The sequence below is a fragment of the Rhinoraja longicauda genome, chromosome 20 (assembly GCF_053455715.1).
Source record: "Rhinoraja longicauda isolate Sanriku21f chromosome 20, sRhiLon1.1, whole genome shotgun sequence".
Taxonomy (NCBI): Eukaryota; Metazoa; Chordata; class Chondrichthyes; order Rajiformes; family Arhynchobatidae; genus Rhinoraja; species Rhinoraja longicauda.
This window is the reverse complement of record NC_135972.1, coordinates 5,804,802-5,826,378: the sequence shown is the minus strand read 5'-3', so window position 1 is coordinate 5,826,378 and position 21,577 is coordinate 5,804,802. Positions and strand designations below refer to the sequence as shown.

Here is a 21,577-nt window from a genome sequence, read left to right as displayed (position 1 = left end):
AAGCCCCGTTTTCTGAAGAACGAGGACATCTCGGAAGCCCTAGTCTGAAACACCTCATCCCGGGCGCAGATGTGGCATAGACGGAGGAATTGGGAGTAGGGGATAGACTTTTTGCAGGGGACCGGGTGGGAAGAAGTGTAGTCCAGATAGCTGTGCGAGTCGGTAGGCTTGTAGTAAATGTCCGTCACTAGTCTGTCTCCTGTGATGGAGATGGTGAGGTCCAGAAACGGGAGGGAGATGTCAGAGATAGTCCAGGTATATTTAAGGGCAGGATGGAAATTGGAGGTGAAGTGTATGAAGTCAGTGAGTTCTGCATGGGTGCAAGAGGTAGCACCAATGCAGTCGTCGATGTAGCGGAGGTAGATTTCGGGGATGGGGCCAGTGTACATCTGGAACAGGGATTGTTCGACGTACCCGACAAAGAGGCAGGCGTAGCTAGGGCCCATGCGAGTGCCCATAGCTACGCCTCTGGTTTGGAGGAAGTGGGAGGAGTCAAAGGAGATGATATTCTAATAATGATGTTGCCACTGCTGTTAAGTAGGGAATTCCAGGATTTTAACCCAGTGATGAAGGAATGGAGATATATTTCTAATTTGGGATTGTGTGCAACTTACAGGGGAATGCTTACCTATGTCTGCTCTTTTCTCTTTTCTTAGTGGTAAATGATTAAGTTTTGAGAAGTGCTGCTGAAGTAGCCTAGGCAAGTACAGATGCTCCCCGACTTATGATGCTTTGACTTACGATATTTCGACTTTGCGATGGTGCAAACGGCAGCGATCCGTAGCGAGCCGCAGCTCGCTTCTGGTCTTGTGATCAGGTGTATTTAAATGCCTTTTCGATTTACGATATTTTAGGTTTACGATGGGTTTCTCGGAACGTAACCCCATCGTACATTGAGGAGCACCTGTATTTCACATTATTTTGTAATTCATACACTCTGTCCCTGGATGCCAGTGTGAAAGGGAATGAATGTTAGGATGGTGGATATGTTGCTAAGTTAGTGTGTTGCCTCATTTGAGAGTTTTGAACGAATTGAATGCTGTTAGAGCTTCAGCCGTTGAGCCGAGTATCAGGTATTCCATCACTCATGATTTTGTGCATTATGCATGGTGGAAAGTCTTTAGGGTGTAAGGAGGTTAGCTATTTGCCATAGGATACCCAATGTCTGCTCTCTTGTAGTTATTTATGTGAGTTTTTCAGTTGAGTTTTAGGTCAGTAGTGACACTTGGATTTTTTTGTGTGGATCATGGGTAATTTTAAAGTTGTTAATATTGTTATCCGGAATGGTTTATGAGAAAATAATTTGCTTATCACGTGGTAATTTGTGAAGTCTCTTTTGTGCGAATATGAAACTCTTGTTTTGCAAGACAAACATGGGTGCCCAAAATAGGACTCGCCAACATGCACACCGGTCATTAATCAAAGGCATTTAGCTTTTTCATTTCAAGGTCGCACAAATGCTTAGTGTTTAGTGCATTTACTCCACCCTCAATTAACAGGAACATTAATTTCTTGATGGAGGAAGTTGAAATAGCATATGTTCTGATTTGATTTACTACCAAAGTAATGTTCCCAAAAATAAAAAAAACAACAGCCAATGCTGGTAATCTGAAAAAAAGACAGAAAATGCTGGAAACAATCATCTAAGGCAGCGTCATGAGAAAGAAAAAACAGTTAGTGATCAGTCAAAGCATTCATCAGAAATGGAAAAGTGGGGAAACAAGTTATTTTAAATTGGAGAGGATTGGTGAGGGATGGGTAGGACAATGGGAATATCTCTAGGGGTGTGGCCAGGGTAACCACAATCAACCCAATATTTATGGAGCTGTCTGGTTAATAGATTAATGAGAGCAGTTAAAGTAATGTGATATGGTAAAGCTGTGCAGCACAGATTAGAGTTGTTGCCTGAAACCCAAAAGAAAAAGGTTGGAAAATGCCCATTAGAACTGAGTTAATATGACAGAATAATCTTGCAGCAGAACTACCAGTTCTGCTACAAACAGTAAAAACATGTTACTTGAAATTATTGACTTCTGAATTGATTCTGAAGGCTATATTCTTCCCAGATATAAGATGAGATGCAATTCCTCATCTTATATTTAGACGAGGGAATTAAATGTAACATCTCTAAGTTTGCGGATGACACACAGCTGGGTGGCAGTGTGAGCTGCGAGGATGCTATGAGGCTGTAGGGTGATTTGGATAGGTTGGGTGGGTGGGCCGATACAGTATAATGTGGATTAAATTTGAGGTTATCCACTTTGGTGGCAAGAACTAGAAGGCAGATTATTATCTGAATGGTGGCAGATTAGGAAAAAGGGAGGTGCAACGTGACCTGGGTGTCCTTGTACACCAGACACTGAAAGTAAGCATGCAGGTACAGGCAGGCAGTGAAGAAAGCAAATGGTATGTTGGCCTTCAAAGCAAGAGGATTTGAGTATAGGAGCAAGGAGGTCCTACTGCAGTTGTACAGGGCCCTGGTGAGACCACACCCTGAGTATTGTGTGCAGTTTTGGTCTCCTAATTTGAGGAAGGACATTCTTGCTATTGAGGGAGTGCAGCATAGGTTCACCAGGTTAATTCCCGGGATGGCGGGACTGGCATATGATGAAAGAATGGGTCGACTAGGCTTGTATTCATTGGAATTTAGAGGGATAAGAGGGGATCTTATAGAAACATATAAAATTCTTACGGGATGGAACAGGCTAGATGCAGGAAAAATGTTCCAGATGTCGGGGAAGTCCAGAACCAGGGGTCACAGTTTAAGAATAAGGGGTAGGCCATGTAGGACTGAGATGAGGAAAAACTTTTTCGCCCAGAGAGTTGTGAATCTGTGGATTTCTCTGCCATAGAAGGCAGCGGGGGCCAATTCACTGGATGTTTTCAAGAGGTCAAATTCTGTTAGGACATAAAGAGTAAATGATGAGGATTTTCAGAGCAGTGTTATACAGAGATACCACGGGGAGCATGTCCATAGCTTGAAATTGGGAAAACAGGTGGATTGGGTCATGAAATGGTCATTTGTATGTTCCCCTTCCTAGACTGAGGCATTGAGTGCAAGAGTTGGGACGCTATGTTGCAGTTATACGGGGAGATTGTGTAGATTGAATTTATTCTAACTGGATGTTAGAAACCTGAGTGGTGAGACAATTTGGAGGTTTACAAAATAGTAATAGTCAGAATATTTTACCCAGGGCAGGGGAGTCTAGAATTAGAGGGCACAGGATTAATGTGAGAAGGGAAAAATTTAAATGAGGTATGAGGAACACGTTTTTCACACAGAATATGATGGGTAAGTGGAACATGCTGCCAGGGGTAGTAGTGGCATCAGATACTGTTACAATGTTTAAAAACATTTGAATAGACATATGGATAACCATATAACCATATAACAACTACAGCACGGAAACAGGCCCGTTCGGCCCTACCAGTCCACGCCGACCACTTTCTCTGACCTAGTCTCATCCACCTGCTCTCAGACCATAACCCTCCAATCCCCTCCTATCCATATACCTATCCAATTTACTCTTAAATAATAAAATCGAGCCTGCCTCCACCACTTCCACCGGAAGCTCATTCCACACAGCCACCACCCTCTGAGTAAAGAAGTTACCCCTCATGTTACCCCTAAACATTTGTCCCTTAATTCTGAAGTTATGTCCCCTTGTTGGAATCTTCCCCACTCTCAAAGGGAAAAGCCTACCCACGTCAACTCTGTCCGTCCCTCTTAAAATTTTTAAAACCTCTATCAAGTCCCCCCTCAACCTTCTACGATCCAAAAATAAAGACCCAACCTGTTCAACCTCTCTCTGTAGCTTAAGTGCTGAAACCCAGGCAACATTCTAGTAAATCTCCTCTGTACCCTCTCCATTTTGTCGACATCCTTCCTATAATTTGGCGACCAGAACTGCACACCATACTCCAGATTCGGCCTCACCAATGCCCTGTACAATTTCAACATTACATCCCAACTTCTATATTCGATGCTCTGATTTATAAAGGCAAGCATACCAAATGCCTTCTTCACCACCCTATCCACATGAGATTCCACCTTCAGGGAACAATGCACAGTTATTCCCAGATCCCTCTGTTCCACTGCATTCCTCAATTCCCTACCATTTACCCTGTACGTCCTATTTTGATTTGTCCTACCAAAATGCAGCACCTCACACTTATCAGCATTAAACTCCATCTGCCATCTTTCAGCCCACCCTTCCAAAAGGCCCAAGTCTCTCTGTAGACTTGCCTGTGTTTGGTCCATATCCCTCTAAACTTTTCCAATCCATGTACTTGTCCAAAGGCCTTGAAACATTTGAGGGAACCGTGAACTGAAATGGGCTCAGTTTCATCTTTCCCATGAAAAGACCAATATTCCCACAGCTCCTTTGTTTCATTTGGGAGGATCCTTTGTTGAAAGTCATACCAATCTACATTGTCTACTGCCTGCTAGGAATCCAAAAATATTTTTTTCCTGATTCGATCAGGCACTTTGATGTGCTACATTCAAGTCTTGATGCTTAATGTCATGGTTTAGGAAAGATACACCTACCTGCCTGATTCATCCTTCTGACAACTCCCTCTGAATCTCATGGCAGCCCACCTTTGACTGCCACCATTTTCACCTAACCTCACACTCGCGTCCCCCTGTACATGGGGAATAGAGCTGTTTGGGAAAAGCAATATTTTTAAAATTTAATCTCCTTTTGTTGACACCATGAATCATGTTAAATGAACTTTTATAAATATTAGACCATTTATTTTCAGCATTGCCTATTGATGCTATTGAGTCTAGCAAAAAGCATTGGATAAACCAACAAATGAAATGGAAAATTACATCTCTTGTGTCGACTGGCTTTAATACAATCAGTTACTAATTGTATTTGATTTTATGATTAGCCTCACCGATCTTGGTGTGGGTCTTGCTTTCAACCCAGGTTTTCGAGTTCAAATGGGCCATTTTGCAATTGCAGTAATGTACAAAACCAGTAAGTATGAGGAGGCTACCAGGTTATAAAGTTTATGACTCGTCCTAATGGAGTAGTTTTATGTAAGTTTTTTAAAAACATTTCTAGGAATGGCTTCAGGTGTGTGTAGTTATGTGTCACAAGGAAATATTTCACGATAATAAAGTGAAATGCTGCATAGGTTAAAACAGGTCAGAGAAAATATGTGCTCTTGTACATTTTTTTTCCAAATAACTTGTTGGAATGACACGTTATGGTGAAGTGCAAGTCATTACTCTTGTTATTTCCTTACATAGATATTACTTTTTATGAAGGTGACCTGGGTTAAAGACTGTTGAAACTGTATTAAATATGCACGACTTGCATGTATCCTAAATTCAGCATGAAAAATATGGAGCTGATCACATGATAGATTCCAAAAGGGATACATGTCAGAAAAAGCTTTGGAGTGTCCCAAATTAATATTTATAGGCATATTCAATGTAATTCGTTTTCCCATTTGAGTTATGTCTGGTGAATTTGAGGTTTAATCTTTTCAACAGAATTTTTAGTATCTCTGATAGCATTGCATGAAATGCAGCATGATTGATCCTGTAAGTTGTGATATTAAGAGGATAATTGACTACACATCTGATATTTAACATAATTTTTTTGTCAAATTCATGTCAATAAATGTAAGGATTAATATGCATCTACATGATGTCTCTTAAAGGCATGGAAACTTGTGCATATCGACCTACAGAGTTAGTTCCCTTTTCCCTCTAAACCTTTCCAGTCCATGGAACTGTCTAAAGGTCTTTTAAACGTTGTAATTTTACCTGCCCCTACAATTCTTTTGTTAGCTCGTTTCATATATGAGCCCTTGGATCCCTTTTTACATCTTTTCCACTCTCACCTTAAATCTCTGCTCTCTAGTTTTAGACTTCCCTACTTTGGGGGAAGAAGTCTGTGACCATTATCTTTATGTACCCTATATCTGGACAACCTGAACTGTTCACAAACTCCCAAGTGTGGGTTCATTAATGACTTGCATAATTGCAACATGTCATCTATACTCCTGTACTTAATGTTATGACCAACAAAGGCATGCATATAAACCACCACCTTCGCTATCTTGCTTACCCAGGTGCCATAATTCAAGGAATTATATACCTGTACCTCTGCATTTCTCTATTCTAAAGCACTCTTCAGGGTTCAACCATTTACCGTGCAAGTGTTATCCTGATTTGACTTGCCTATCTACCATTCCTTGGCCGACTTCCTATGTGATTCAGACCTTTTGCAAAAAATAGGAGCAGCACAATGGCAGAGTGGTTGCCTAACAGCGCCGGAGACCCCGGCTCAATCCTGACTATGGGTGCTGTCTGCTTGAAGTTTGTACGTTCTCCCTGTGACTGCAAGGGTTTTCTCCGGGTGCTCTGGTTTCCTCCCACATTCCAAAAACGTGCAGGTTTGTAGGTTAATTCGCTTCTGTAAATTGCCCTTTGTGTGTGGGATGCAAAACTGGGGTAACTAGTGTACAGGTGATTGATCAATGTGGACTTGGTGGGCCGAAGGGCCTGTTTCCACGCTGTATCTCTAAAGTAGATGGTTGTCTTCAACTTTGGTGTGATCTCCAAATTTACTGACCACATTAGCTACATTGTCACCAAATCGTTAATATTGAGTGCCAAACTTCAGTGGAACTGGCACAGATTACTGCAGCATACCATTGATCATAAGCTTGCCATCAGAAAAATAACATTCCAATCTCTGCCTCTTCCACTAAACCGATTTTGAATCTAATTGTCAAACTCATCCTAAGATCTAACCTTACAGACAAGCCTATCATGTGGGCCCATTCTGAGGCCTTGCTAAAGCCCATGCAGATGTTTACAGCTCTGCCCTCATGAATCCTCTTGTTCACTTCAAAAAATTCAATCATATACATGAGATAGTATTTGTACACAAAGCCACACAATAGGCCCTTCGGCTATTGAGACCGTGCTGACCAACGATCACCCATACACTAGTTCTATTCTACACATTAGGGACAATTTACAGCTGCCAATTAACCTATAAACATGCACTTTTTTAGAAATATGGGAGGAAACCAGAGCACCCGGAGAAAGCCCATGTGGTCACAGGAAGAATGTGCAAACTCCATACAGACAGCCTCGTAGTCAGGATCGAACCCGGGTCTCTTGCTCTGTACTCAACAACTCTATCCCTGTGCCACTGTGCTGCCGGAAATTAGCAAATATTTTCTGATGGTCCTTTATTTTTTTAAATTATCATCATGATGCCTGACACCATGAGATTGTAAAATCAGCTAATATTTAAAATTGACAGCAAGGGGAAGAACAATTTGCTTTTGAGCTCCTCCCACATTCGCGTTGGCCGAAGCATAGTGAATTGTGACTAAATATTTCTATTTATCCCTCTTACTGCATTCATACATTTGGAGAAAGCAAAAAACTGCAAATGCGATTTGCTCTTCCATTGCTACCAACATTTTGTTCTTAATTTTCCCATTCAAAGGCAGGAGATACAATGCCTACACTTGCCCTTTTTCTTTGCCAACATTCATGGAACCAAACATTCTTTTGAGGAAGACAACCTGCCATTTACACTTCATCTAATTTAGTGTACTGGATTCCGTTGTTCTGTGCCACCAAAGCCTAACTCTGGAATTTGGCTCCTTTGAACCTCTTTGCCTTTCTGCCTTTCTTACCTTAGCCATCTCATCCAAACTTTATCTTACAGTCATTCTATCCTAATATCTTCTCTGGCTTGTAAAACAAAACTGTTATTTGACAATGCTCCTATGATGTGCTTTAGGATATTCTGCTATATTAAAAACAATATAAATACAAGGTATTGTTAATCTTCAAAATTGAATGGAGGTAAGATCCTTTCATAATTCCTTTTCATTCACAGAATTTTTCTAATGAAGTTAATGTGAACAACACTGATATTTGATAAGAATAAATAACGAATAACTGAAGTAAGATCAAGCATTGGTATTGTTCACTTTAACTCCCTTGAGGAGTGAAGTATTGTAATTCCTTGATTTACAAAAGGGTGTACTCGTTTAGGATAGTTCGTTCAGCAAGTCTTTGCTTGTTGAAAAGTTTGTGTTAAATACAGTGAGAATGTCAGTAGTGTACAGGCAATACTCATGTTACGGATAGGGGAGGAGGGTTTCTATCCTAGAATCATAATTTTCTGTAATGCAAGTTGAAGAAAAATTGTTTCTGTTTACTTTCCCCCCCCCCCACAATTTCCATGGTTGCAAATTTTATTCTGCGTCTCAATCTTTTGGGTAGTGATTTGTGAATACTGTAAGGGTGGACTTTTGTTACCTGATCGGGTGTAATGTAGGGATTGCCTGTGTTCCTAGTGCATGGGGAAATGGTGAAAAATAGCTTTATAAATGGAGGACACACACCAAAGATTCATGGCATTGGAGCAGAAATGTGGTAATGTTCACAAATCGGAGTTCTATGTGTACCTAGACTAATTCAAGATTAAACTGGTTCCTCTACAACCTTTCAAGGATAATGGTAAATATATTCGATTGTTCAAACTGCAGTGATTTATTAATCACACTCTTCCCTCTACTTTATTTTCATTCCACTTTAGTAGGAACACTATAATAGGTCATCATCTTCCTTTTTGTCTCTTTTTAAAATAGAAACAGTTTGCATCTGAGGGAACTTTTACTGCAGAATTTGATCTTGTCCTTGTGAAAAGTTGAAAGATTGTGGGACAGAACATAGCCTAAAGGTATTATGCACTTGACATGCTAATACCATTTGGTCATATGACTAAATAACCTTAAAGGGGGTGTGGAGGAAATTGCCTGACATTGGCTGGATTCTGCTTGCTGCTGCAAACATAAGGGCATAGATGTTCAGTTTTTTAAAATATTTTTTCTGGTGTGAAGGACTGTGATACAAGATCTGAGTGAAATCAATGTGGAATCAAGGCATCCACATGCTTTTCTGCAAACAATTGTCAAAATGTATTTTTTGACTAATTAGATCTTATTGCAAATTCTCTGATGGATTCTGAGAATAGAGAACTATCACCAGTGTTTTTTATCATCAATTCCCATTGTTGCTGCTGCTTCCATCAAAATGACCATGTACATATTAAGGAGGTGAGTATTGGTGTTTAATGCTGGTTTTATTTCTCATTGCGAACACCTCTGTAAATGTTTTGTTTTGGCATGGTTTGAGTCAAATGGTTGATTTATAATCGTACTGAAATGTTTCTGACAGCACTTAAATTTTGTAAACTTTGAACTCTTGCGTTGAAGCCTATTTTTAATCAGATGACTACTCCCATTGTCTTTTGAATCCTTTTCCTTCAAATTTAGTAATTTTTGGAGTAGAATCACTCCAAATTCTAGTTGTCGTTCAAAGAATGGGTCGACTGGGCTTGCATTTGCTGGAATTTAGAAGGATGAGAGGGGATCTTATAGAAACATATAAAATTCTTAGAGGATTGGAAAGGTTGGATGCAGGAAAAATGTTCCCTATGTTGGGGGAGTCCAGAACCAGGGGTCGCAGTTTAAGAATAAGGGGTAGACCATTTAGGACTGAGATGAGGAAAATCTTTTCAGCCAGAGAGTTGTGAATCTGTGGAATTCTCTGCCGCAGAAGGCAGTGGAGGCCAATTCACTGGATGTTTTCAAGAGAGAGTTAGATTTATCTGTTAAGGCTAAGGGAATCAAGGGATATGGGGAAAAAGCCGGAACGGGGTACTGATTTTGGATGATTAGCCATGATCATATTGAATGGTGCTGCTGGCTTGAAGGGCCAAATGACCTCTTGCACCTATTTTCTATGTTTCTATAAACATTTTTTTGAAAAGCACGTCATGGTACTATTTGAATAAGGTAGCATGGAAGTCTCATGACCTTTGAGTGGCGGAATAGTTTTTTTTCAAATTTTGTTTCAGAAGGGGTAATACTATTAGTTTGTGTGTTAATAGATGGAAATTTATTGCTGGGAAGCTTGTTCAGTAGTTTAAACAAACAAGGGAGGTTCTCCATCTTTAATGATAAACTGCTTGAATTGTGTTGCAGTTGATAGTAATTTTGAGAGGCCAGGGAATGTAATGTTACTGTTTCTATTCAATGATCAGTCCTCTGAAATAGGAAGAGTTAGGTAAAGTTCATGTTTCTAGTTTCCAAGGGAATGTCTAATAAGATGGAGACTAAGCAAAATTAATAACAGATGGCATTAGTGCTAGCAGAGAAAGAAAAATCAAAGTTTGGTAATTACAGTTGGTCTCTCTGGATGAGGTGTAAGGAGACAGGAAAAATTGTTCAAATAATCAAGTACAGTTCACTAGTTATAGCAGCAGAATTACGCCATTCGGCCCATTGAGTCTACAACGCCATTCAATCATGGCTGATCTCTGCCTCCTAATCCCATTTTTCTGCCTTCTTATAACCCTTGATACCCGTTCTAATCAAGAACTTGTCTGTCTCTGCCTTAAAAATATCCACTGACTTGACATCCACTGCCCTCTGTGGCAATGAGTTCCACAGATTAACTACCCTCTCACTAAAGAAGTTCCTCCTCACCTCCTTTCTACAAAAGCACCCTTTAATTCTGATGGCCATGACCTCTGGTCCTAGACTCTCCCACCAACGGAAACATCCTTTCCACATCCACTCTATGCCTTTCATTATTCTGTAAGTTTCAATGAGGTCCCCCCTTAAACTTCTAAACTCCAGCGAGTAGAGGCCCAATGCTGTCAAGCGATCATCATACGCTAACCTACTAATTCCTGGAATCATTTTTGTAAACCTCTGGACCCTCTCCAGAGCCAGCCCATCCTTCCTCAGAAATGGGGCCCAAATTTACTTGCAGTACTCCAAATGTGGCCTGACCAGCACCTTATAGAGCCTCAGTATTACATCTCTGCTTTTGTACTCCAGTCCTCTTGATAAATGCTAGCATTGAATTTGCTTTCCTTACTATCGAGTCGACTTGCAAATTAACCTTTTGGGAGTCCTGCACCAGCACTCCCAAGTCCCTTTGCACCTCCAATTTCTGGATTCTCTCCCCATTTATAGAATAATCTATGCCTTTATTCTTACTACTGAAATGCACGACTCCGCATTTTGCTGCACTGAATTTCATCTGCCACTTCTCTGCCCACTCTCCTAACTTGTCCAAGTCCATCTGCAGAGTCCTTGCTTCCTTCACACTGCCTGCCCCTCCACCTACTTAGCATCATCTGCAAACTTGACCACAAAGCCCTCAATCACCTTATCCAAATCATTAATGTACAATGTGAAGAGAAGCGGGCCCAGCACCGACCCTTGCAGAACTCCACTAGTCACTGGCAGCCAACCTGAAAAAGTGCCTTTTATTGCAACTCTTTGCCTTCTGCCATCCAGCCAACCCGCTATCCATGCTAGTATCTTCCCTTTAATACTGTGGGGTCTCACCTTCCCTAGCAGCCTGATGAGCGGCACCTTATTAGAGGCCTTCTGAAAATCTACGTAAACAATATCTACAGGACACAGCAATTAATGGAAATGTGAAGTAAAAGAGGATGGTTTAAATATCTAGCAGGTCAAATAACATTTCTGGACAGATGAACAAAGTTAATGTTATGGATTGATGATTTTGCATCAAACTGCCTAGGCAAACGCTAGAGTTTACATTGGGCATTATTGCAATGGAAGAGCCCCAAGTCAGAGTTGAACTGGACGGATAATTAAAGTGACAGACATCTATGTGCTCACAGTGTGTAGGATGATGCTGCCTGTCCCGCTTAGTTACTCCAGCATTTTGTGTCTACCTTAGGTGCTCGCAGTTACCCGTATGGATTTAATGGAGGTTTTCTGTAAAGTAGTCTTTAAGTCTGTTTCATTTATTCAACGTAGAGACAACAATGTGGGAGTGTGGTAAATTGGAAGAAGTACAAGGGAATTTAAAACAATGTGAAAGCAGAATTTTACTTTAGAGGACCTCCCTAGAAATGGTACGAAAGGGAATTTTTTATTCAGTTGTCTGGACCAGCTTTGACTTGCCTTCACCCTGTACATTATAGGAAGCAAGGATAATTTCAGCATATTAGCGTGGCCAATTCTAAATTCATCAATTTGCTTAATTTGATTTGTTTTTCAGCCATCTGTCCTTGCATTCATCTATTTTTTTTTATCACTTGTGACTTTAATCCTTTACTGGACATGTGATATTTATCATTTTGTCAGACCTTTTGAAGAAATGAATAAGCCAAGCTTCTTCCCTTTGTTATGCATGGTGAATTCCAGATGAGGTGCAAGAGACTGCAGATGCTGCAATCTGGACCAAAAAGAACCACCAAGTTCCTTCAGCAACACTTTTCTTTTGCGCCACAAATTCTTGAGGGATTGATTAATTGATTAATTAATTTACAAATCTGGTTACTTTGTGCCATATTGGTGCCCTTGTGTTCAGAGATTTTTCTTACATTGTGATTCTGTGCTTATCTAGAAAGTTCTCACAGTTAGCAACTTTAACTGATTACAGAGAACAGAATACTTTTACCTCATTGTACTTGTGTATATGACAACAAAACGCAACTTCATTTGAATCAAATCTCTGGTTGTCCTGCTACATTGAGGATAGCCTTGTCCAAACAGCTTCTTTTTCTTCCTTCCTTCCTGAATCGGTTAAGCCTTAACTCCAAATCTACACCATGTTCTTGTCAGTTGGAAGCAGAAATCATTTTCCATAGATGTTAAGATTTGTAGTATGTATGCTTTAAGTGTTATCCCTGAGTTGCAGTTTTTCAATCCAGATTTAACTGGTTTCTGAAAGCTTTGTTTAGCCTTAATACTGATAAGGGTATTGCACTCATCATTATTCACCCTTTTGGTACCCTTCCAGTATTCTCCTACATTGCCATCTCCTACAACATTTTACTTTTCCAAGAGCTGCACATCAATGGAAAATATGTAAGCAAGAAATATTAGAATAATTGCTAAATGTTTTTGTTCTTTCTGGTCATTTAATACATAAATATAGAAAGGGAAAGAGGGAATAGTTGTAGTGAAGGCAAATGTGGCAATCCTGAATGTACAATACGAGGTTCTGGTTCCAACACTCTAGAAAGGCTGAAGTAGTGATGAAAATAGTGCAAAAGAGATTCGCCAGGATATTGCCTGAAATGGAGGGCTTTAGTTTAGTTTTAGTTTTGAAATACAACATGGAAACAGGCCCATTGACCCATCAAGTCTGCGCTGACTAGCGACTCCCACACTCTAACACTATCCTACACTCACTAGGGCAAATTTACAATTATACCAAGCCAATTAGCCTACAAACATGTAAATCTTTGGCGTGTGGGCGGAAACCGGAGAAAACCCACGTAGGTCATGGGGAGAATGTACAAACTCCATACATACAAGCACCTGTAGTCGGGATCGAGCCAGGGCCTCCGGTGCTGTAAGGCAGCAACTCTACCACTGTGCTGCCCCATTAATTCCAAGGAGAGACTGGACAGGCTGAGATTGTTCTCGCTGGATTGCTGGGGGCTAAAGGGTGACCTTTATTGAGATTTATAAAGTTATGTCATAGATGGTCTTTTTCCAAGTGTGAGATTTCAATCTCAATAGCGTGAAGGTGAGAAGGGCAACACTTAAAGGAGATCTAAAGGGCAAGTTTTCACAAAGAGGGTGGTGAATCTTTGGATCAAGTTGCCAGAGGTGGCAATAGAGGCAGATGCAATCGCCACATTTAAAAAAACATTTGAACAGGTGCATGGATAGGAAAGCATTAGAAGGATATGGTCAAAATGCAGGAAAATGGAATTGGAGTATATTGGCATATCTTTGAGCTGAAGGGTCTTTCTCTTGTATGACTGATTATTAAACAGGAGCACTAGTCATTTCCCTTCGAGATAAATTGCTGGAAGTGTGTATTGCAGTAAAGTCAACATTTGGAAAAAAAAATCTGGTGACAATTTGAATTAATTCCGATCCTCGTTCTAAAGTTGTGGTGCTTAGTTTTGTTTTTGGTGCTGACTTGATCTGTTCTATATTAAAGTTGCTTTTTAGATTTAATTTTTAGCTTTTAATGGCTATTTTTCTTTTTTTGTCTCTTAGGGGGTGAAACCAGCCAGTTTTGACAAGGTAGCAATCCCTGAGGTTAAAGAAATAATTGAAGGATGTATCCGCCAGAACAAGGATGAACGGTGAATGTCTTGACGGTTGCTATCAAAATAGTGTGATATAAAAGTTGCAATTTCAAATATGAATCGTGCACTTTTGTATAATAGTCAAGAGTCATGTAGAAAATTAGTTTGGACGGCCTCAATGTTTTGACATGTGATTTGGGGTTGTAGTCCATAATTCACTGCAAATGAGCTTTTTTACCCAAGAATACATGGGATAATTGAAATGGGAAATGATAAAAGATGCAGTAAATTTACTTTGAAGTTACAAATGAGGAAAATAGCTAGAGGGAGCTTGCTTTGCATTTCCCTGCTTGGGATTGGCAATTGTTAGAAGTTGATATTGACTGAAAAGTGGAAGTGTTTAATTTTCTCAGAAACATTAGTTCAAAGAGCACCAGAATTATTATTCTTTTTTTTTTGTTCTTGTGATTTGTAGGTATGCAATTAAGGACCTTTTGAGTCATGCCTTCTTTCAGGAAGATACAGGTGTGCGCGTAGAGTTGGCAGAAGAAGATGATGGAGAGAAACTTGCAATTAAGCTTTGGCTGAGAATTGAAGATATTAAGAAGCTCAAAGGAAAATATAAGGATAATGAAGCCATAGAATTCTCATTTGACTTGGAAAGAGACGTTCCAGAGGATGTGGCTCAAGAAATGGTAGATTACTGAGTTCTGACAATTAATTTTGTTCAAAGCTTTTGAGTCCCAATTGCAATTATTGAAGTTTATTGACAGTAAAATAATTTATCTTGAATCATTGCCAAGAACAGATGTTCTATAATTTTGCTTTCTAAATTTTCTTTGAATTGCCAATACAGTGATGTAATTTCTTGATTTTAATATGCTGTTAATTCAGGTGGAGTCTGGATTTGTATCTGAAGGAGATCACAAAACAATGGCAAAAGCCATCAAAGATCGTGTCTCACTAATCAAACGAAAGCGTGAACAACGGCAGTTGGTCAGAGAAAAACGGAAAAAGCTAGAGGAGCAACAGAAGAAACATGACCAACTGCAGCAGTCAAAAGCTCAGCAAGGCACTAGTGTCACTCAACCCGGGGGAGGACATCCATCTCAATTATCTGCCACGGCTGTCTCTTCTGCCCTTTCTGTAACCCCACCAACCCAAGTTGAACCTGAAGAGCCTGAAGCAGATCAGCATCGTCTACAATACCAGCCAGCTGGAAACTCTGTTACATGTATGTGGCTTAAGTTGGCAAAAACAGTCAAAAAAATTGTTCTTTTTAAAAGCTGTACAGGGCTTTCTGAAGTCCATTGAATGAACGAATGATACGTTATTATGACATATAACATGTCACAGTGAAATTCTTTGTTTTGCATATCATACACAAAGTATGGAAATAGTCACCACGTGTAGGGCGCCAACAATGTTACAAAGTGTTCAATGTCTTTCCCCCCCACGCCAGGTCCCTCTTTGTTCTTGACAGCCCCCCCCACACAGGGTCCCTATTTGTTCTCTCGACGATGCGTCCTTGTCCGACCTCTGGCACCCATCACGGGTGGCTGATCTTGAATTTAATGAAATAATCGGCACAAAATTGGGACACAAGGATGTACTTTTACCTTGCAGAAAAGCTCACTGATTTTAGTTAATTTGTGAGGTTAAACAGCTTATTGAGTTGCTTAGCAAGTAAATGGAAGTGATGTTGGCAGAGAGGTTTTATGTTGATTTTTAGGCAAGATCTGAGGTACTCGTTCAAGAAATGGTAACATGGCACATTTTCACCTGAGCAGCTTCGAAAATGTGCTTGAGCTTTAGCGAAAGAAGAAAGTAAAATGCTGCTTGGTATTTCATACAAATAGAGAACAAAATTTGGACTGCCCAAAATTACAGTGAAGAGCTAAGTGCTGAATTGAAGATTGTACAATAATAATCGATCTAAAAACTTCAAGACAATTGAATAATAATTTGTGAAAATGTAATACTGATTTAATTCAATAGATGGACAGTGGGTGTGCTGTGGTTATAGTGTGTGGGAGTTAAAGGAGTCTAATGGGATTTCAAGCAACCAAATCTCTGGGAAGCTTGTAGCCCAGGAATATCTTGAACTGAAGTCTGAGATTCAAATATTGTTATAAATAAGAGCATGAGAATGTAGGAGGGAGAAGATGGAGATAATTCAGAGGAAGGGATATGTAGAAAGCTAATTAAAGGACAAGGTGATAGAGCATGGTAATGATATGGATGATAACCTGAGTGCGATACTAATATGTACGAAGGAACTGCAGATGCAGGTTTAAACCGAAGATAGACACAAAGCTGGAATAACTCAGCGGGATAGGCAGCATTTCTGGAGAGAAAGAATGGGTGACGTTTCAGGTCGAGACTCTTCTTCAGACTGGTTAGGGATAAGGGAAACAAGAGATTTAGATGGTGATGTGGAGAGATAAAGAACAATGAATGAAAGATATACAAAAAAGTTACGATAATATAACCCTTAAATTACGACAGCAGAAGTAAGATTAATGATTTTAAAAGATCAAATCTAAAAGCCCTTTGTCTGAATGAACATACTGGCAAGATAAATTAATGGCATATGTAGAGATAAGTGGGCGCAGTCTTTATTTCATGAACAATGCGGTTGCAAGTTAACAATTTTGGGAGTCAAATATTTCAGGATACTCAAAGATTAGAATGGAAAATGTGGAATTGGGAAGCCATTTGTACCTGAGAAGTTAAAATAGGAGATTTGGTATTAGGGATAATCTTTATGCTAGATGAAGCTGAAAACCTACCAAAAATGGTTGATGACCAGGAGCAAAAGTTGAGTCAAGAGTGTTTAATTGTCATATGTAGTGAAAATGGAACAATGAAATGTGTCCATGCTGCAACATAATAGGTCTGTAAAGACAGTATTCATAGATAACACAATAAACAAAAAAAATCGATGAATTTTTAAAAAGCCAATATTAGTGCAAAAAAGCCTAAAGTCCTGAGTGCAACCAAGACAGTTTGTACTTCATAGTTTAGTTGGTGTGTGAAGTGTTCAAGAGCCTGGTAGTTGTTGGGAAGCAGCTATTCTTGAATCTGGAAGTTTCAGTTTTCAGACACTCATACCTTCTTCCTGATGGCAGGCATGAAATGAGAACATGGCCAGGGTGGTGTGAGTTCTTGATGATAGGTGCCTTTTTTGAAGCAGCACCTCCTATAGAGATCCCTTTCATGGTGGGGAGGTCAGTACCCATGATGGTCCATTTATTTTTGTAATCTCTTTTGTTCCTGAGTTGCTGACCCAGGTTGTGATGCATCAGTCAATATGCTCTCAACTTGTAGAAGGTTAAGAGAGTATTCATCAACATACTGAATCTCCTCAATCTTCTAAGAAAGTGGGGGCATTAATGAGCTTTCTTTATGATTGCATCAATATATTGGCCCCAGGAGAGATCTTTAGAGGAAGGCACTTAAAGCAATCAGTTGTCACTCATCCAAGGGCTGAATAAACAAAACACATATTTCCTTATCAGGCTAGGGAGTTCTTATCTTGTTATGTTGCTTGTTCATAATTTCCTTCTCATCATAAGGTCCCTATGTTTAAATGGTCATTCTGGGAGACCTTATTTTCTCAAGGCCACACTGCATAGCCATGAAGTTACCTTCAGCTGTGCTCTCACTAAATGTCGACGACATGACCTTTTCCAATGCACTTTGTTTTCATGCTCCTGGTATTTTTATTTTGTGCTACTTCTAAAGCATCATTTCCCTTAGTGTTTACTTTATCGATACATACAGTGCCCTCCATAATGTTTGGGACAAAGACCCATCATTTATTTATTTGCCTCTGTACTCTGCAATTTGAGATTTGTAATAGAAAAAAATCACATGTAGTTTAATGTGCACATTGTCAGCTTTTAATAAAGGCCATTTTTATACATTTTGGTTTCACCATGTAGAAATTGCAGCAGTGTTTATACATAATCCCGCCATTTCAGGGCACCATAATGTTTGGGACACAGCAATGTCAGGTAAATGAAAGTAGTCATGTTTAGTATTTTGTTGCATATCCTTTGCATGCAATGACTGCTTGAAGTCTGCGATTCACAGACATCACCAGTTGCTGGGTGTCTTCTCTGGTGATGCTCTGCCAGGCCTGTACTGCAGCCATATTTAGCTTATGCTTGTTTTGGGGGCTAGTTCTCATCAGTTTTCTCTTCAGCATACAAGAAGCATGCTCAATTGGGTTCAGATCGGGTGATTAACTTGGCCACTCAAGAATTGACCATTTTTTAGCTTTGAAAAACTCCTTTGTTGCTTTAGCAGTATGTTTGCGATCATTGTCTTGCTGTAGAATAAATCGCCAGCCAATGAGTTTTGAAGCATTTGTTTGAACTTGAGCAGACAGGATGTGTCTATGCACTTCAGAATTCATTTTTGCTACTAATGCCACTACCATCAGCAGTTGTATCATCAATGAAGATAAGTAAGCCGGTACCTTCAGCAGCCATACATGCCCAGGCCATTACACCCCCACCACTGTGTTTCACAGAAGACGTGGTATGCTTTGGATCTTGGGCAGTTCCTTCTCTCCTCCATACTTTGCTCTTGCCATCACTCTGAAATAAGTTAATCTTTGTCTCATCTATCCACAAGACCTTTTTCCAGAACTGTGGTTGCTCTTTTAAGTACTTCTTGGCAAACTGTATCCTGGCCATCCTATTTTTGTGGCTAACCAGTGGTTTGCATCTTGCAGTGTAGCCTCTGTATATCTGTTCATGAAGTTGTCTGTGGACAGTGGTCATTGACAAATCCACACCTGACTCCTGAAGAGTGTTTCTGATTTGTCGGTCAGGTGTTTGTGGGTTTTTCTTTATTATAGAGAGAATTCTTCTGTCATCACCTGTGGAGGTCTTCCTTGGCCTGCTAATTTCTTTGCGGTTAGTAAGCTCACCAGTGCTCTCTTTCTTCTTAATGATGTTCCAAACTGTTGATTTTGGTAAGTCTAAGGTTTGACTGATGTCTCCAACAGTGGCTTCTTTGACTTTCAATGGCACAAATTTGGTCCTCATGTTGATAAACAGCAATAAAAGTTTCCAAAGTGATGGAAAGACTGGAGGAGAAACTAGGTGCTGAGAGCTCTCTAATACCTGCATTAAGGAGGCAATGAAACACACCTGAGCAATTACAAACGCCTGTGAAGCAGTGTCCCAAACATTATGGTGCCCTGAAATGGGGGGACTATGTATAAACACAGCTGTAATTTCAACATGGTCAAACCAAAATGTATAAAATGGTCTTTAATAAAATCTGACAAATCTCAAATTGTGGAGTACAGAGGCAAATAAATAAATGATGGGTCTTTGTCCCAAACATTATGGAGGGCACTGTATTTGACCCAGCTTGCTGACTCTGGATTTTTCAGTTCTTATCCATTCTTCTCTAACATTTCACCTTTTTCAATCTTTAATTTCATTTTTGCAGTACTGTTCCATATTTAGCTTTCATTCGATCCCACTTTCCACCACTTAAACATCTTAATGTTTAGATTTTATATATTAAAGTTAAAACCATTGCAATAATAATAATATGGGGGGCAATCCTTACCCACGTGAAATTATACATTTATACTCTTGTTCTGAATAAAATCCCACCAACTGTTTTTCTTTTTTTAAATATCCTTCTCAATTTCTCCAGTGTGCTGAATGAGATCAATGAACGTACAATGGATATTAATTGAATCCTATTTGTATTCATGGTTATGTTTAATTCTGCAGTTTTATTCCCCACATCAGAAGATTGTTATCAAAACTGGGTTTTGAATTGGTTGTTCATTTCACTAGTTAACAATGCATAGCAATAGTTAAAAGAAGTTTGATTAAACTGAAAATTGTGCATGCATTTTGTTCCATAAAAAAACATTATCTGAAAGATTTTCTTTGGTGTATTTTTTTGTGTAGCTGATGGCAATTTTGATAGTGGCCAGAGTTCATCTGGGTTTTCAGATGCCCATCTTAGTCAAGCTGTTTCCTATGGTTCTGCTCAAGAACAGCATATTTCATCCAGCCAACCTCCTGGTTACAGTTCCTCAAACATCCAAGCAGCATCACAGCAGCTCAGTGGCCATCAGCAGTCCACAGGGGTAAGTGTATTGGGCTGAATGCCCCTTTGTAAACAAGATTTTAAATTAATGTGACTAATTCAGGAAACCATTTTGGGGATTTAAATTTTTTTTTATATACATTTGGAAATTTCTGATCAATTTTGACTCAAATTATGACAACTAATATCAGAATTTTGATTTGTTGATGGTAACTATGCTCTGATTTGTATATTGTCATTTTAAAATTATAATTCATTTAAATATAGTGTTAAATTAAAATTTACTAAGCCAATTGGCATCTTTACCACATTTTTCACATTCAGAAATAGAATTATTGCAGATTATTTCTCTTGCTGATGCTTGTTATTTTTGGGGGTGAAATTTAATTTCCAATACAAAAAGCATCAGTGATTTTTGTTACCTAAATTCCAGGCATAAAATAATTCTAATAATAATCAGAACTGATTGTAAATCTTCAGAAAGTATTGTGCAGAAAATTGGCCATAAAACATCAGGACAGGATTCCAAGAAATGTTTATTTGCAGAATAGAAATCGCCTGTGGTTCTGATAATTTGGTTTGTCTTTATTACATGCTTCTGGCATGTTAAATTATTTTATTGATCGATGCATGTGACATCATTTCTGTTGATATCAATATTGCTAATTTGCACAAATATTATTATGCATCCTCATGGAAAGTGCAAAACACCCTGTAATCTTTGCATTGTTTTTATTTTGAAGTGCATTTTGGTATTCTATGGAGTTTGCAGGCTGCTTGCAGTACTTTTATTCTTCCATCCAAGAAGCGTACATTGGATTTTTTTTTTCCTTTTGAGCACTCTTGGATATGATCTAATGCTGACCAGTAGTAAACATAATGGATAACGCGAGCAGAATCAATTTTGTTATATTTCATAAGTTTAGACTACCATTAGTGCTAATTCTAACCAGTTAATCTGAATTTTGAAGCAGTGATAGCTACCTCTACATGCCCTTTGCAACTAAACTTGTAAATGAATGGAGTTCAACTTAAAATCAATTCATTCTTTATTTCTTCAAGTTGAAGGAAATTTGCATCATCATGTGAATTTTGTAAAGCCCCCTTTCATTTTTCTCTTCGTTCATTTGCAAAACACTATAATGAACACTGTCACAAACAGCTTAGTCTGTCTTGCTTATGTACATGTTGACATCCAGTTTACTGTGGGTCAGTTGATAAGTGTTATTTATATCTTTCCTTTTTTTCTTTAGCTTCAAGGTCGTAGCATGTCTGTTTGTGTTCCTTTCCTTTCCACCATCCCTGATTCATCCTGCGTTTCTAGACGGTCTTCCACACCATCACTGGTTCTCTCTGCACCTTTCCCACCCTATGTTCGGGATACCCGTGAAGAA

General features: G+C 39.3%; 1 protein-coding gene across 12 annotated transcripts in view; it reads left to right on the top strand.

The window, feature by feature from the left end:
* LOC144603520 (serine/threonine-protein kinase WNK1-like) overlaps positions 1 to 21,577 on the top strand; it is a 109,492-nt gene that overhangs the window by 40,607 nt on the left and 47,308 nt on the right. For all 12 annotated transcript variants that reach the window (XM_078416818.1, XM_078416819.1, XM_078416821.1 and 9 more), the window contains exons 5-8: positions 14,062 to 14,150; positions 14,569 to 14,788; positions 14,988 to 15,327; positions 20,042 to 20,223. In XM_078416818.1, the coding sequence (XP_078272944.1) occupies positions 14,062 to 14,150; positions 14,569 to 14,788; positions 14,988 to 15,327; positions 20,042 to 20,223 (831 nt within the window). The remainder of the gene's footprint in view (positions 1 to 14,061; positions 14,151 to 14,568; positions 14,789 to 14,987; positions 15,328 to 20,041; positions 20,224 to 21,577) is intronic.